Source organism: Aotus nancymaae, unplaced genomic scaffold (assembly GCF_030222135.1).
Source record: "Aotus nancymaae isolate 86718 unplaced genomic scaffold, 86718_ANA_hifiasm-v0.15.2.pri h1tg000089l, whole genome shotgun sequence".
NCBI classification, from domain to species: domain Eukaryota; kingdom Metazoa; phylum Chordata; class Mammalia; order Primates; family Aotidae; genus Aotus; species Aotus nancymaae.
Genome location: NW_026988504.1, coordinates 4,146,401 through 4,163,465, shown reverse-complemented (window position 1 = coordinate 4,163,465; position 17,065 = coordinate 4,146,401). Strand labels below are relative to the sequence as shown.

Sequence of the window (17,065 nt, the reverse complement as noted above, 5' to 3'; positions counted from 1 at the left end):
ACTCCTGCTCTGCCTGCCTGAGAGCTTGCTGCTCCTGCCACCTGGACACCTGCCCCGGGAGCAGGGAGGGGCGGGCTCAGGCTCCCCCACCCCCTGCCCTTCCCGTGGGCCTCTGCTCTGGCTGTGTCCATCCAGGCCCACAGCCACTGTGACTCCTAACCTTGCGGTGCAGCCGGGCGCTGGCCCATCCCTGGGTGCCCCTGGTTGGGACTGGGCTCGCAGGGGCACGGCAGGGAGGGCCGGGTCCCAGCAGGCAGCACGAGGTTGGCCTTGGTGTGCACAGACCCCGGGCCTCCTCCAGAAAGCGAGTGACGGCCAGGAGCAGCATGTCCTCGGCCTCAGGGCCTGCCTGGCTACGCTCGGTGGTGTGAGGAGTGGCTCCTGGCGGGCCGGGGTTCCTTCCTTCTCCCCTGGGGTGCCCCTGAGTCCTGGAGCCAGGTCAGCCCTTTCTGTTGGAGTCGGCCCTGGGCTGCTGCACGGGCAGGACTGCCAGGGCACGAGGGAGGTGGGACGCAGAGGACGCAACACAAGGGTGACGGGGCCCAGTGAGCCCCTGGGATGAAAGCCACCTGCACCCCCAGCCCCGCCGGCCCCGCCCCGGCACAGCTGGCCACAAAGGTAAAGTCTTGTTCACACTGCCTCCCTGCTCAGGCCCGGGCCTGCTCCGCGCTGTTGAGCCCCACACTGCCTCGGGAGTAGGGGGCTGGGAAAGGAAGACTGGGTGGAAAGCAGAGCCCCCCACAGGCCCCGCGAGGGAGGCCCCTTCCCCTCCAACTTCCCACTGCCTGAGATGGAGGGGGGCGTCCCCACTGCGCTGCCAGCCAGGGCAGGGACGAGCGACGAGGCGGGGCGTCCTGTCCCAGGGCTCCCCAGCGCCCCTGCCGGCGTGCTCCCTCGGTGCGGGCGTGTGGCCGGGACGCGGGACGTGGACTCGGTTGGATGCCTCTTGGTTTGGTTGGTTTGTGTGTTGCTTGGATCTTAACATCTTTTTTTGTTTTTTTTTTTTGTTTTGTGATTTTTTTTTTTTTTTTTTTTTTGCCCTTCATGGTCCGAGAAGGAAACGGTGGAAGGTTTCACTACAACAGAAACAGAAAGGCAGGACTTGCAGCTTCTCAGGGGCAGGAGCGGCAGGTGTGAGGGCGACAGGCTGCATGGCATGGGGCCTCCGGCCTTAAGTCCTGGCGCCCCCACAACTGCCCCCCAGCTTCCAGGACCCTCATCTTCCAGGGCTGAGTGTGGGTGGACGCCAGGATGGGGCCCAGGCAGCCCGGGATGGGAGGAGACAGAGGTGGGCGGGACAGGGCGAGGGGGGAGGCTGGGCCAGTGCAGGCCCCGAGGCAGCCTGGGTGAGGCGGTGGAGGGTGAGGGTCTGGCCACAGGAGGTGGGGAGCCAGGCTCCCCATGGCAAGGGTCCGGTGGGTGGCAGGACCTCAGCCCTGGCTGGTGGGGAACCCCCCACTGCAGCTGGCCCTCCTGTCCTAGGAGCCCAGCTGTGGCACACTTGGAGCCTGAGGCTACTTTTCTCTGTCATAGAGGTTCAGATCTGTGTGCCCCAGGCCAGCCCCAGGAAAGGACCGTGCCCATCTTGGCTGGCTTTTCCCAGGTGGACCAGTGGCTGCCCGGGGCTCTGCTCGACTGAGGTCGCAGCCAGTGTCTCCCCAGAAGTGCCATGCGCCAGGCTGGCCAGTCCTAGGGCTGGGGAGCGGCCCGTGGGCTGCAGGGCCCTCCCTGCCTACAGTCCCCCTAACGCAGGGCCTTCCCACAGAGAGGGCCTGAGCAAGGGTACATCTGCCCCTCATCGGCTCTCCTGTTGAGGACCCCTCCTGGAATGTACCCCAATAAAGACATTTCGGGGACTGGGGACAGGGAGAGTGGGCTGTGCCTCCAGGACAACCCACTCCTTCCCCAGCCCCGAGCAAGTCTGGCCTGGCTTCCACCCTGTGGTGCTAAGGGGCGCCCTGATGAGAGGCCGGGACACGCCTTTCCACAGCGCTGTTTCTCACAGCGGCAGTGCTAAGGAGTCTCGGAGACTGGTGTGACCACAGCAGTTCGCACACCACGCGACATGCTTGTGACTACGTCGGCAAGAATTATCGTCAATAAAATTTAATTAAAAATATTAGTTTCAGCTGAATGGGGCAAGGAGGGGCGATGGCTAGTCCTGTGGTTGGCTGGGAGGATGCCGGCGGGAGCACCCCCAGCCGGGGACCCACACCGGGCGCCTGGAGCCCCCCCCCCCGCATCAGGGCGCTGCACACTAGGGCCGTGGCATGGGGCTGGCTGGGTGGCTCTGGGGGAGGCCCTGCCGGGCGTTTCTGCCACTCTGTGCAGCCTGGCAGGCCAGGACACGTGGCTCTTGCCTCACAGGGTGCTACTGCTAGTCCCAGCTCGGGGCTGCCTCGACCCCGCGGTGTGCATACCGTACCTGCATGGCTTTGGCAGTACATCAACAAACGCAAAATAGGAAATCACGGTTTCAGACACACAGGAAAAACCAGGGTCAGACACACACACCAGCACAGGTGGGGTGGGGAGACCAGCTGGCCGGAGAGGAAAACTATGGATTTTAGAGTCGCAGAGGGCCAGCCGTGCGTGTCGCTGGCCGGGAGGGGTGCACTGTCTTCCCGGTGGCTGGGCCTGGTTTTGGGCTGTTGGGTGTGGTTTGTGAGAGGCAGTCAGTGTGAATGCTGTTAGGGGCTGGGTCTCTTGCTAGTAGGGGGTGAAGCGGCTGTACCCTCCTCGGCAGAGGCTAGCCTGCAACATCAAAGATGAAAAACAGCCAATCAGTACCGCCTTTTGGAAGAGGAGAAAAAGCAAAAAGGAAAAAAACCAAGGAAAACCAAAAAGAGAAAGAGCTAAGTCTTGTGTTCGTTCCCCCTGAAGTCCTTGGGGAGAAAGGATCTGGGCTGTCAGGTCAACAGGAGGGCTCGGGCCTGCCGCTGTCGTGGTGGTTTGGGGCCAGCGGTGGGGGGTGCTCTGGGGTCATGACCAGCAGCGTTTCTGGGTCATGAGCTTTGAGTTGTGTCTGGCTCACGTCTCTGGGCTCAGGCCTGGCTTCTCACTGTCCTTATGCAGAGGGGGGTCCCAGCTCGAGCCCCACCTCCTCGCACCCCAGCAGGGCAGCACAGGGCATCTTCAGAGGGTTGAGGGAACTCCTGGTGGGTTCCTGGGCCTTGGCTCAAGAGCCTGGGGCCACTGAAGCTGGTTATGCTGGGAAAGGCAAGCCTTCTGGGCACAGTGCCAGAGCCTCGCTCTCTGGGGGTCCCTGGGTCCTCCCGGGCCCACCTAGGGCCCAGCCCTGTCCTGCTGGGAAGAACCGGTCCTGGGTGTTCCAGCCGCCCATGTCCTGGGCTGCCCCAGTCATGGAGGGCTCTGAAGGAGCCTCCCACCCTCCAACCACCCAGTTTTGCCAGAAAAGGGAAGAACACGGCAAGCGTGTTGAGAAGAAAAATTGGGGAAAAAATAGAAAATCTTAAAAATAAAAAGCGAAGATACAAGAGGGAACCCTCTGTGCATTAATGAACGCCTTGAGCTTGCAGCTGCACGGAGGCCGGGAGCCAGGGGATCGCGCCTCTGCCCGGGTGGGGCTGTGCCGTGCCCCGTCAGACCCGCTCCTGGGACTGTCTGCAGCCACCACAGGCGGCTGGGGCTGTCTGAGGCTCGTTAAAAATGGAAAAAGACAAAACAAGAATTGGAGGGAGTCATCAAAACCAAGGACGGTGGGAAAATCCATCCTGCCTCTGAAGCTCCTCCCTCCTCACTCCCCCAGGATGTTTTCATCTTTGATGCTGGATGCCAAGCTAAAACCTCACACCCTGGGGCTGGGACCGGTGGGCACAGGAGGCAGGTGTCCGCTGGACGCAGCTCTGGGTGCAGAGTGAGCTGGGCTGCACGTGTCGACAGCTGGCCACACACACACACATACAGACATGCCACGCCGCACACCTCCCACCCCGCCCTCTCCACCCCACAGCCCGAGGGAGGAGGCTGGGGAAGAGCAGGCAGTTTCCCCCAGGACCCCAGGAACCCCCAGGAAGCCAGGAGCCAGGGCGTGGTGAGAAGCAGCCAGTGGCCTGTGCTCCCTTCCTGGGTGTGAGGGGCTGCAGTGGTGTGGGCAGGCCGTCGGGGTGCGGCGTGGGCAGAAACAGCCCCTGGGGGGGCCTCGGGAGCCTCTGCTGGGAAGGAGAGTGGCCCTGGTTTAATTTCAGTTTTCCTGGTGGTGGGAATGGAGGGGTCTTAACAGGACTTTATTATAATGATGGGGTCAGGGAAATGGATCAGGCACACTGGGTGCTTCCCAGAGGACCATATGGTCTGGTGGGCCGACCAGCCGTTCTGCCCGCTTCCCCGCAACCGAGAGTGGGCACGAGGGGCCGGCACTCCCCTCTTCCTAACTCACATCCAGGCTGTGCTCCTTCCAAAGTCTCCAGGACCAAGGCACTGGTCAGAGGGCTCAGCCTCTCCCCTCAGGGCCTCGCCACCCACCCCAGCTGCAGTGCTGCACCCCGCTGTTAGGATTGGCAGCCAGGGCTGGTGGGCCCGGGCTCCTTACCATGGTTCCAATGCTGTAGGTCGCCGCGGGCCCAATGGTGTGATGGTACGGGTCAGCAGCTGCGTAGACTCTGCCGTAACTGGGGAAGAGCACGGAGGGGGTGTGGGAGGAGGGTGGGGCACGGTGAGGGGCGGCAACGGCCTTCCACCTCCTTCCAGACACTGCACGGGCACCCTCCCTCCTGCAAGGCCTACCCTTCTTTCTTGTTGAGAAGGAAGCTTCTGGAACACAATAGGCTACACTCTCAATATGCCCACTGAGTGCTGACCCTGACGGTGGGGGGCGGGGGAGTGTGTTCTACTCAGTGCTACGTGGGGGGAAAAGCGTCCTCACAGAGCTTGCCTGCCAGGAAAGCAAACTTCCACCCCAAAAAGAATGGGGTGAATGCTGGGGAGGGTTTCAAGAGAAGAGAGGGAGGGCCAGTGGGAGGGACCAGGGACGCCACCCTCAAGAACGTGACACTGCATCCCTCACAACTTTGCTTTCACCAGTTCGTCTGTGCAGGGAACTCAGCTCCTTAGAGGGCAGGGCTGGGCCATGGCGCCCTGTACACACACAGACTTGACAGGGAGATGGAGCCAGGGACTGCCGGGAGGGGAGGGTTACAAGCAGTCCCCAGGCTAGATGCCCAAGGGGAAAGGCACTAGGCTAGGCTGCCCAGGGAGGAAGCACTCAAGCATCTGCCCGCAAGACAGCCACGGTGGGCATGGGGGCGGGGGGCTGGAAATCAGAGATGCTGTCTGCTACCTGGAGTTTCCACAGCCTTCCCACGGGGCAAGCAGGAAGTGACTGAAGTCAGGAGCTCACTGGCTCGAGGGCCACACTCAGTCCTGCTCCCGTCCTGACCCTGCTCCCACCAGCCCCGGAAAGGTGGGTTACGCCTCCTGCCTGCCTGGGCCCAGCCCCTCAAGGGATCCCTGTCCATCTTTTGCCCACCCCGCTCTGTCCCCTGGCCTTACCTGTCGCTGTAGGCTGCCGCCGCTGCAGCGGGCTGAGTGTATCTGTAGGCTGCATAGCCTCCCTGCAGGGTAAGTGGGAGGAGAGAGAGCAGAGGGACTTAGTGGGGCTCCCCAGGGAAGGGATGAGTGGGGAGAGAGACAGACCCTGTGCGGGTGGGGCCCGGGAGGGATGCAGACCTTCCAGCCTCCCAGCCTCGGCCAGGGAAGGGGTAGGTGGAGCTTGACCTGGACCCCTAGCTCCCTAACGCAGATCTGAGGACTGCAGATGGCCAGGTGGTACAGTCTGGGGTGAGGCAGGTCTGCCTTCCACTCCATTCATTCACTCATTCATTCACACACCCATCTGTGCACTCCAACACACTAGCAGGTACCAACAGCCCATCTGGGTGGGTGCTAGGCCTTGGCACAGAAGAGGTGCCCACAGACCTGCCACCAGGCCAGTGAGGCCTGACTTGGATGCCGAGGGGCTGGGAGAACCCACAGTGCCTCTGCATGGTGTCCTAGACACCAGGAAGGGTCAAGGGCAAAGGGCAAAAGAGGACGTGAGCGCCGACATCCTGGCCTCAGATGAGCAGGTAACTGAATTGTGGGCAACTGCCCAGGACTGAAGGGTGGCTGGCTACAAGGGGTGGGGCCGTCGGTGAGTCTGAGCCAGAAGCAGCAGCACGTGCTGCCCCATGAAGGGGGAGAGAGGCTAACAGACTTCCATCAAGGTGGGTAAGATGCAGCACAGGCACGCAGGGGCCCTGCCTCCCGGCCCCTCTCGAAGCCCGTCCCGGACGTGGGTACGTTAGGGGGCTTCCTCCCTGACCACAGCACGGTTAGGGACGTGGCAGAGTTCCACTACCCCCATTATATGAACCCTTGCCAATGGGAAGATGCCTTCAGCTTACAGGGCTGCTGGGCGACCCATTAACTGCTCCATTTATGGACACAGGCCACCAGACTGTGCTGTGCTGGGATTCCCAGGGATGCCATGCTCTGGGCAGACATGGCGCCCTCGCCCTCGTGGCTTCAAGGGTGGGGTGGGATGGGAGGAGCGGGGAGATGCTGACTTCTCACTGAGACAAACAGAAGGCCTGATCCCACCCGCCCCTCCCCTCAGGGCTGCACTTACATAAATCTCAGCACCATAAAATCCATCCTGATACACGACCCTGGAAGCAAACGGACAAGAAAGTGGTGGGAACGCTGGAGAGGTGGGGTAGGCCGGCTCCGGTGTCTGCTGAGGAGGGAGGGGGCACGGTGCCAGCCCCGCCCATGGGACTGGCATTTTAACAAGCGTTTGCTCCAGTGCCCTGTTTTGGTATAACAATAGAGTAACATCCTTGCTGATCGGCTCCTTTCTCCCACAAACCCCGGGGCCCACGGCCCACCCGACCCCAGGCAGCTGTGCCCTCCCTTTCGGTGGTGGAGGGCACCAAACCCCAGGGAATGGGACTGAGAGGGCTCAGAGAAGCCCCTCGCTCAACTCAAGGGTGGACGACGCCCCCATTAAAGCATCCAGACAAGGCTCTGGGGCTCTGAAAGTCCCCGTAAATGCCAGGGACCTCGGCAATGCCTGCCGTGATGGGGATGGGGGTGATGGTAAAGGAGGCAGTTGCAGGGCTGCGTTCTAGGGGCTCCCAAGACCCCGCTCCCAGGTCTGGAAAGGCTGCCTAGCCCCTCGCACTGCACAGGGCCTCCCCAGCTCCCCGCCAGCTCCCTCCTCCCCCGCCTCCACGCCTCTCCCGGCCGCCCAGGTACTCACGCTCCGTAAGTCGGGATGGGGGGCGGGGGCGGCGCAGCCCGAAATGTATTGTACACGGCCCGGCCCCGGCCCCGAAGATGTGCGCCCCGGTAGGCAACGGCTGTGCCGGTGGTGGGGTAGGGGAACCCCGTCACTGCAGGAAAGGGGGCCCGAGACACGTGTGAGAGGCACGGCGAGGGGCCCACCCGGCCCCGCCACTCGGACCCCGGAGCCCCACAGGGCCAACTGGCTGGTCTCATCCCGTTCTGGCCTCGCCCCAGCCTTTACCTGCATAGAATTCAGGCCCATAGACTGCGCCGACCACTGGATTTAGCTTCCAGCCTAAAACAGAAGCACAGAGACTAGTCACTGCCTTCCGAGCCTTTTCCCACCAAAACCTATGCCTGGGCACCCCAGCGACACCAGTGGAGCACCTGGGAACACTCCCTGTGCCAGGCCCTCTTCCCACCCTGACCCAAGTGCTGGGTTCAAAACACCAGGGCCTGCTGGTTCCGGACCCTTCCGCCTGAGGCTCTGTTAGGATTCTTTCCAAATTGTGGTCCTCCCCAGCCTGCCCCTGAGCTACCCTCAGCCCTTGGCATCATCCCCAGAAGCCTGGGGTACCCACCTCCCAGAAGAGAACTGGGGACGGGAAGTGGAACTTGTAATCTACCTGCCTGCGGCCATAGCTGGGATGAGGGTTTCTGGAGTCAGACTCAGCACCGCCCCACCATCTGAGCTGCAGTGGCCAGAGGCTGCAGGAAAGGCCCTTGGCCTCTGCCCAGAGCCTCTCCCCACTGTCTGCCAAAGTCCCCTCCCGCTCCCTCTTGCCAGCGCTGGGTCCGGCTCTCACTTTCCTCCCATCCTCATCTTTCCCCAGAGCGGCTGTCTGGGAGGGTGGCATGGGGAGCAGGTGGAGGAGGAAAGGGCGTTTGCACTGAGGATAAGAGGATGGCTGCTTTTCCTCAATGCTCCGTGTGAGCCACATAGACTGTCTGAAACCCACTGGGTCCTCACCACCCAATGAGCCATCGCACCCTCCCCATTTTGCAGATGAAGAAACAGAGGCCTGGAGAGGCACAGCAACCTCCCGTCACCAGCTGGGGAGTGGCAGAGCCAGGGATCCCAGCCTGCAGCCCCCAGCCAGACCCATGTTCCTGGCCATGCGCTGGGTCCCAGGCTGTAATCTACATCCCAGCCTCTCCCTTCCTGCAGGTGGGCTGGTCTTCCTCTCCCACGGGGGACCCAGGAGCAGGGCAAAGACCTGCTCCACCTGGCGTCCTCTTGGGGGAAACCAGCTGCCTTGGGGCGGGTTCTGGCTCCAGGCATTCTGACAGGCTAAGCAGGAGGGCTTCTTTTCGAGGCCCATCCCCTCACCCCTCCTCAGTGGACCCAGGTCTTATCTTTGCAGTGTGCCCAGCTCCTTGTCCCTTTGCACTGGGTGGGGAGGAACAGCAGGGACCAGAACCCACTGGCCAACCAGGGAGATATATCTGGAGAGGGTGGCAATGGCCCCAGGCCACATGTGAGCCCCTGACCCAGATTCTACCAACCCCACTGCAGGACAGGCAGACTGGAGGCAGTGAGGATGGAGTGTTGGGGTCTGTTCCTCCCTCAGGTCAAGTCTTCACCCCACCCTGCATCCCCAGCCACCAGCACATGACCTTGTGTCTGGACGTCATTGCTGGGACTTTGGAATCTTCAGGAGGGAAGAAACTTTTATTTTTTTCTGGGGCAGAGTGGGGGACAGGGTCTTGCTTTGTTGCCCAGGCTGGAGGGCAGTGGACAATCACTGCTCACTGCAGCCTTGACCTCCTGGGCTCAAGCGATCCTCCTACCTCAGCCTCCCAAGTAGCTGGGACCACAGGTGGCTGCCACCACATCCACAGCTAATTTAAAACATTATTTGTAGAGACAGGGTCTCCCTGTGTGGCTCAGGCTGGTCTTGAAGTCCTGGGCTCAAGGGATCCTGCCACCTTAACCACCCAAGTGCTGGGATTACAGGTGTGACCCACGACATCAGGCTGAAAGAAATGTTTTGTTTTCTGGGAAAACCTTCAGCCCCAAGAGCTGATCCTTCTTATTAGAAGGTCCAGAATGGAACAGAGTCCTGGAGACCCTGAACCCCAAGCCCAGGCTCCCCCAGGCTCCATCCAGTGGCCCTTCTGGGTCCACTCTGGGTGAGTGACACTTAGAGGCTGTATGTCTGCCTCACATGGCCCTGGGCACCTTGACCTGTTCCTTCTGGCTTCCTGGGTGCCCTCACCTGTCAATTCTAGCTCTCTGGGGGCCGCCACCTGTCTCTGCTGGCTCCGTTTCAGTGTCTGGACCCCAGATGGCAGAGGCAGCCTGAGACTTGCCTGGATGGCCTCCGTTTCTAACATACATAGTTACCACCTGGGCAAACCTGGTGAGTTTGTTTTCGGCAGTGCAAACCTCTGTCCCCGACTAATGAGCTTCAGGGTGCTGGGGAGTGCTGAAGCCAAGTCACGCTGCACTCAGGCCACCAGAGCCCACGGGCTGGCTTTGGTGACAACCTACAGAGAACCCAGGGCCATCCCACTGCAGCCCTCTGTGCCCAGGCTGACGAAGAAGACATTGAGATGAAACATTTCTTGCTGCAAACGTGGGCAGAGGTTGCCACCTCCCTCCATTCCCTGATGCCCCACTGGCGTTGGTTCCGTGCCCCTCGTGAGCCTCACAGCCTGCGGCCGTTCAGGGACGGATCCGTTCTGAATTCCGTGCTTCCCTGAATTCTCATTTCTGCCCAGATAGCGGTGGGTGTGACTCTTGGGTGCAGAGTGGGCAGCTGGTTCCGGAGATTCTGCAGCCCCGCTGATCACTTTACCCAGTAAAAACGTCTACTGCTTTTACTTCCTGTGCCAAGTGCCAGATCACAGAAGAGTCACACCCAGGAAGCACTTGGGGTGCTTGCAAAGCAGGAGCACTCTCGTTTTTTTTTTTTTCTCAGATGGAGTCTCGCTCTGTTGCCTAAGCTGGAGTACAATGGCAGGATCTCAGCTCACTGCAACCTCCGCCTCCTGAATTCAAGCAATCCTCCTGTCTCTGCCTCCTGAGTGGCTGGGATTATGGGCATGCACCACCATGCCCGGCTACCTTTTGTATTTTTAGTAGAGACGGGGTTTCATGATGTTGGTCAGGCTGGTCTCAAATTCCTGACCTCAGGTGATCCGTTTGCCTTGGCCTGCTGGGATTACAGGCATGAGCCACGGTGCCTGGCCCACATCCCCATATTTTTAAAAAGCACTTGAGATGTGTAAGTTCTCAGAAAAGTAGGGTATGAGGCTGAGAGAATCAAGTCTAACTTGGGCCAGGCCAGAGTCCCGGCCCCACACCAGGACCAGACACCAGGAGAGCTGGGGAGAGAGGTGGTACATCGGGCAGTCCTGTCCAGGCTTCCGTGCTGGTCCCCACCTGACTCCACATGCGGCCTATCCCACGGGGCCATGAGAGGCCGGGGGTGAGCAGTCTGAGAGTCCATGCCGGCAGGGAGATCCATCCTGTCTAGGAGCAGTGCTGAGGCTTTTAAGGGGTCCGAGTGGGAAGCTGCTCGCTGTCAAGAATGAGAGGAGGCCCCAGAGCACGCTGCTCCGCTCAAAGCAGGCCCCTCGCCTGATGGAGTGAAGACTCACAGCAGCCACCAGCGATCCCTCTACCTCTCCAGAGCCAGCACTTAGCGTTGGCAGATCCATCTCCAAGGAAGACTGGCCACCTCCGTTTGCAGTGTGGTGTGCATATGCAGGATTCCTCAGTTTACCCATGCATGCTGTGGATAGCAGGGCTCAGCCTGGGGACTCGGTGCCCCCACCCACCTCGCAAAGCCCCAGGAAGGCAGTTCCTGAAATCACATCCCACGCAGTCTGAGCACCTCCCCACTGGGCCCTCGCTCATGGCGCTTAGACATGTCATTTGTCATTGAACAGCTCTGCGGGGTGGTGTCACTATTCCCGTTTTGCAGATGAAGAAACTGGAACTCGGGTCTAGAAGCACATCGTGTACCCGCTGCCCTCGCTGAGCCCGTCTACAACTGTGAATTGGCGCAGCAGGTCTCAGCACAGGAGCCTTTGAACTCAAGGTCCTGGGAGGAAGGAAGTCCTAATCCAGGAAGGCACTGCTGTCCCACTGTATCAGATGCCTGCATGTGAGGCCCCCAACAAACGCCTGGGAAAACAAGACTCCAGGTATGGCTGATTGTATGGGGCCAGGAGCGGGGTGGGTGGCCCCCAGCTCTCTGTCCTGCCTCCTCTGCCCCACCTGCTTCTGACAGGGAGCAGAGCAGCAGCCCGAGAGCTTGGACACGGCGGGGTGGCGGCTGTCTAGAATCCAGGAAGGTCAGCCCACCGCAGCCTCAGCTACCCCAGGGCCTCTGTCCTGCCCAGCGATCCTGGCAGCCTCCTGCCCCTTACCATTGGTGTAGGGGTTCCCCGTCTTCTTATTGGTCATAACTCGGGCCGTGGCATTATTGACCTGTCCAGAGAGGGAAGAGAGAGGGTGAGGGAGGATTAGTGTCCTGCTGCCTGCCATCCAGAGCCTTGGTCCCCACTGCTCCCAGCACGGGCTAAAGCCCCGCCTGGCCCAGGACCCCCGACCCAGGCCTCTTCACATGGCTATTCCCATAAACCCAGCCCCAGGCTCCTAGGCACCCCGGGACGGCGGGAGAAGCTCCCTAGTGGACTCTCCACAAAGTGCTCTCTGACCAGAACCAGCTAAGAGGCTGGCCTCTAGGATGCCCTCTGCTCCCTGAGGATGCCAGGGCCCACCTAGGCACGGGAACCAAGATGGCTACATGCCCCTCCTGGATGATGCACCCTCCCCTGAGGCCAGAGTCCTCAATGCTGCAGAACACAGAGCTCTGCCATGGGGCCCGTGTGCCCCAGGAGGACGAGGTTGCCGGGGGGGAGCTCTGGGCACGCAAGTCACCTATTTGCCACACAGAAGCCCAGGTGAGGCTGTCCAGGGGCAGCCTGGGGTGGAGAGGACGAAGCGTGTGTGGAAGGGAGTCGAGAATAGCAGAGGTGATGGGCCCCAGGAAGGGGTCTGGGCTGTTCTGCCTCCCCCACATCCTCAGTGTGAGCCCCGAGGGCATGGGGCTGCAGCCTGGCTGAGCCAGCGCTGTCTGAAGTCTGGAAGCCTCCTCTCAGGCCTTCACCGCCTGCCCAAGGGCTCTGCCTTGGTGGCTGGCCCCAGCCCTCCTCCAGCCACCCTCTGGCTGCCCTGCCTACTGGGGGACCCAGCTCCGGACACCCAGGCTGCAGCAAGGGAACACAGCCCACTGGCACTCTGGGCCTCCGGGGAGCGGGGAAGGAAGGAGGGGACAGAGCTGGGTGAGTGTCAGGGAGGGACCCAGCACCCCCTCTCCCTGCTCCTCCTCGGGGCCGGGTCCCTTCCTCTGCCCTGGTCATTGCCGATACTGACTCTGCTTCTACCCAAACAAGGGGTGGAGTGGGGCCCAGGTGGGGCAAACTGCAGGGCCCCGGCCAGGCCATGTGGGGATGGGCTGGGGAGACGCCGCTCCATGGTGAGCAGGGTCTGGGGATTAATGGCTCCTTGGCAGGGTGGGCTGGCCGTGGTCCTTGAAGCTGCCGAGCCCCAAATACAGGATTTCTGGGGTTCCTCCAGTGTCTGGTTGGGGATAGGGCATCTCCCAGGAAAAGGAGGGAAGAGGCAGGGAAAAGGGACCTCGGTGAGCCTGAAGGGGTGACAAGTGACAGGGCTCAGCAGGCAGCCAGTGACCCTGGCCTTAGTGTACCCCTCCTCCCGCCCCAGGGGACCCTGGCCAGGCTCTCTGAAGGGTGCGGCAGTGGCGGGGTGGTCGGCTGGGGGTGGGGGAAGGTGGGCGATCTCGGGGCATCCCTGCCGCAGTACACTTATCTGAGCACCTCAATTTTCCGTCCCTCTACGATCGTCCCATTCAGCTTCTCCCGGGCTCGGTCAGCATCTGAGCTAGTTTCAAAAGTTACAAACCCAAAACCCTGTGAGCAGAGGAGAGGGAAGGACAGGCACGGAGAGGGCGAGGAAGAGGAGGAGGAGGAAGAGGAGGAGGCGGAAGAGGAGGAGTGGGTGGGGACCAGGGGAAGAGGGAGAGAGAGAGAGGGGGTTGAGTCAGGTGAGTTGAGGCAGAGACGCAGGTAGCCCAGAGGTCTGTCGTGGGGCCACCGGCAGGATGCCAGGAGAGGTACGGGCCCCGGGAGGGCAGCTGCTGGCCTGGCCTGAGCCCAGCCTGAGTGGACCGCCTGGCAACTCCAAAGGGTCAGGCCAAAGCCACGTAAGAGATGCTACCTGACCACGGGCCAGGCCTGCCCCCTGAACCCCACCTCGGGGTGGGGGGCCCAGGCTGGGCTTCAGGACCTGCAGGGGCAGCCCACCCACCTCCACCCTCAGAGCCCAGGGTGGAGGGTCGTGCCTTCCTGGAAGGGGAGCAGGGCTTGTCTCCGCTGGCCACCCTCCCCAGCGGGCCCTCTCTGTAGCCCCTCCCTCAAGCCTCAAGGCCAGTGGTCCCCTGGGGTGAGTGGTTAGTGGGGGTGGGGCCTGGGCGCAGGGGCCCAGGGCTCTGGGGTGCAGGCAAGAGGTCCTGGTGGCTCAGAAAGAAAAAGCGGCAGCAGCAGCAACGGCACAGACAGCTGGGGTGGGGGTGGGGCGGGGTGGAAGAGCGGGGAATACAAGCACCCGTGTCGCTCAGGGGTCCTCGGGCGTGAAGCTCTCCAGGAAGGAAACGCACATTTCACACGTTAGCCTGGCGGGACCTACAGCCGGCGCGGTAAGGCGGCAGCTCCGTGCGGCACCCACCTTGGAGCCCCGCTCGTTAAAGATGATCTCCACGTCTAAGATTCTTCCGAATTGCTGCAGAGACAGAGAGAGAGGGAGCGGGGCAGACAGGAAAGGAAGGTTAAGACCGGGCCTGGCCTGTGCTCGGCCCTGGGCTCTCAGCTTGGGAGAGGAGCCCCGGGACCCCCTTCCACCTCTGGCCATGGAGCGGCTGGGACTTGGCCACTTGGACAGGGTGATGGTGGGGATGGGGGCCCAAGGCGTCACCGAGAGGGTCCTTGGTGTGGTGTGGGGGCAGGGACAGCTCTCCCAGCCTCTCCTGGAGGCCCATGTCTCCCTTCCGTCTTGGGGAGCTTTTCCTGCTAGGACACTGCCTCCAGCTGCCAGCTGGGGACGGGGATGGGCATATCACCAGTGACCCCCCTCCTCACCCTCCCGGGACTTGGCCACTTGGAAAGGGCTACGGTGGGGATAGGGTACCCAAGGCATTACCACCACCCCCAACTCACACTAAAGGTCTGCTGAGAGACTCTTCTCCAAAGGAAGCGGAGGGGGAGAGGGGGGACATGAGTCCCCGGAAGGGACAAAGTGCTACAGAGAAGGGGAAGTGCCGGGGTCAGGAACTGGAGGTTGAGGCCACTGGGGAGTAGGACCCCTGGTTGGGAAATGGGCCTCCCTGAGATGGGGAGGAGGTTGGGCAGGGGCAAAATGGGGTAGAGGGCATGAGAGGAAGAGGGAAGTGGAGGGGGACCCTGCACAGCCTGTTGTGGGGCTGTGCTGGCGTGGGGTGCTGAGCAGCAGTGACCCGGACCCAGGTCCTCCTGTGCAGGACGTGAGGGCCAGCGGGGCCATGATGCTCCGCTGCCTTCTTCCCGGCCGTTGTTGGCCACAGTCCCCATGGGACAGCCCTGTCTCTCTCATGGGTACTGAGACCACGAGCCTGTGAACAGCTGGCCGGAACAGCTCTGAGGCCCCCAGGGCCTGTCCTGAAGCCTGCAGTGCAGGCAACTGATGGGGGTTTCCCAGCCACCTCCACACAGCCCTGGAGGTGTGGGGCGCTGGGGGCAGCAAGGCCCAGTGAGGCCAGACAGCGATGAAATCCCAACTCTGCCAGGTGCTGAAAAGAGGTGGTAGCAACCCGCGTCCTGCAGGGACCCAGAGAGCTGACAGGGGATGGTGTCACTGTCCTGTAGAGACCCAGGGAGCTGACGGGGGACGGTGCCACTGTCCTGTAGAGACCCGGGGAGCTGACGGGGGACGGTGCCACTGTCCTGTAGAGACCTGGGGAGCTGACGGGGGATGGTGCCACTGTCCTGTAGAGACCTGGGGAGCTGACGGGGGATGGTGCCCCGTCCTGCAGGGACCCGGGGAGCTGACGGGGGACGGTGCCACTGTCCTGTAGAGACCCGGGGAGCTGACGGGGGATGGTGCCCCGTCCTGCAGGAACCCGGGGAGCTGACGGGGGACGGTGGCCCGTCCTGCAGGGACCCGGGGAGCTGATGGGGGACGGTGCCCAGTCCTGTAGGGACCGAGTAAGTGCATGTAAACAGGCACCCAGCAGGGGGCATCCAGCCAGGGCCCAAAATGCCACCCACCAAGGGCATCCAGCCAGAGCCCCAAAATGTCAGCTGCTCTGAAGGGGCAGCCCCAGGCCCAGAGAAATGTGGCAGCCTGCGCAGGACCCAGGGTCGAGAAGGGACAGAGTCCCTGCCATCTGATGATTCTAGGTCATGCCAGCCCCCTAATGAGTCTAAGCCTCAAATCCAACCAGGCCTGGCTCCTGAGATGGGAAGTGGACTTCTTGGGGTCACATCAGGGGGCAGGCGGAGGGGGACTTCTCCACCCTGGGGCTGCCTGAGGCACCTCCAGTCTGCCTGGCAAACCCCAGTTGGGTCAAGGTGGCATGAGGAGAGAGGCTGGGATTCAGGAGCCGGAGGCTGCCTATGTGCAGCAGAGCGGGGTGGGTGCAGCGGCAGGCAGCGGGAGGAGGAGTTTGGAGGAAGGGAGGAAACACGGCCGGGTCATGTGGTCCTCTGTGGCCGGGGCAGGCCTGGGAGCCAGGCTGAGCTGCCTGGCTGCTGCTCCTCACCCACCCCTCGGCAGCCCCAGCACCTGCCGAGCACATTCAAGTCCAATAACAAAGTGACCCAGGACCCAAGGGCAGCCCTGCACGTTCTCACACTGACCCCGCCCGAGCTGAGGCCTGCAGTGGAAAACCTGGAGTTCAGAACAGGCCTCCCTTCCCATGCACTGTGCGTCGTTCCCAAGCTCCCATCTGGGGGCCTGGGGGATGCAGGCCCAGTCCAGGACAGGCCTCCCTTCCCATGCACTGTGGGTCGTTCCCAAGCTCCCATCTGGGGGCCCGGGGGATGCAGGCCCAGAGAGGTTGATGCCCGGCCTCCAGGCACACGGGACAGGCCAGGGCTGGGGCCGCTGCTCTGTGGGAGGCTGAGCTGCCCCTCCAGGTACCCTCTGATGAGGAGCCAGAATGTGGGAACAGGGCAGTCATAACCAAACAGGCTGCCAGGCCCCAAGGTACTCTATGAAACCCCTGAGGTCAGGTGGTGTGGGGGCCATGGGTGGATTTCCAGTCGGGCGCAGGAGGGGTGGGGTTTGAGGGGCAGCAACAGATCCCCCAACCCCTCAGCTTGAGGCCTTCCTCTGCCCCGCCACCCTCCCGGCAGGTTCAGCTCAGGGCAGGGCTGGGCTCCGGAGGAAGGAATCGTAGGGCCTGGGAGGCTCCCTGCACCGTGGGAGGCAGGAAGTCCAGGGAGCAAGCGTGGGCAGTAAGGCAGGGCCCGTGGGCACCACCCTGGAGCTGGGGCGGGTGTGGAGGGCAGCACAGGCGGGGCCGCACACACTCACCCCGAACATTTGCCGCAAGTCGGGGTCCCTGAACCGGAAGGGGATGTTGGAGACGTGTAGCCGCTTGGGCTGCCGCTTCTCTGCAGGGTCGGAGGGCTGGAGCGGCTGGCTGTCCGTCTGTGCCGCCTCGTCTGTCTGCTGCAGGGAGAGGACGGCTGTGGAGGCTGCCTCCGG

General features: G+C 62.3%; 1 protein-coding gene across 10 annotated transcripts in view; it reads right to left on the bottom strand.

Moving 5' to 3' along the window:
- Nucleotides 1-868: 868 nt before the first annotated feature.
- Nucleotides 869-17,065, bottom strand: part of RBFOX3 (RNA binding fox-1 homolog 3) — a 527,173-nt gene continuing 510,976 nt past the window's right edge. For 8 of the 10 annotated variants that reach the window (XM_012453562.3, XM_064369725.1, XM_064369723.1 and 5 more), the window contains 10 exons: nucleotides 16,892-17,029; nucleotides 14,048-14,101; nucleotides 13,141-13,233; nucleotides 11,668-11,728; nucleotides 7,529-7,582; nucleotides 7,262-7,394; nucleotides 6,629-6,809; nucleotides 5,512-5,573; nucleotides 4,553-4,631; nucleotides 2,268-2,754 (listed from right to left, as the gene is read on the bottom strand). In XM_012453562.3, coding sequence (XP_012308985.2) covers nucleotides 2,710-2,754; nucleotides 4,553-4,631; nucleotides 5,512-5,573; nucleotides 6,629-6,809; nucleotides 7,262-7,394; nucleotides 7,529-7,582; nucleotides 11,668-11,728; nucleotides 13,141-13,233; nucleotides 14,048-14,101; nucleotides 16,892-17,029 — 900 coding nt within the window. In that variant the 3' untranslated portion in view covers nucleotides 2,268-2,709. Of the gene's footprint in view, nucleotides 1,077-2,267; nucleotides 2,755-4,552; nucleotides 4,632-5,511; nucleotides 5,574-6,628; nucleotides 6,810-7,261; nucleotides 7,395-7,528; nucleotides 7,583-11,667; nucleotides 11,729-13,140; nucleotides 13,234-14,047; nucleotides 14,102-16,891; nucleotides 17,030-17,065 lie in introns of those variants that run through there. The other 2 variants (XM_064369727.1, XM_064369728.1) reach the window with 2 other exon arrangements.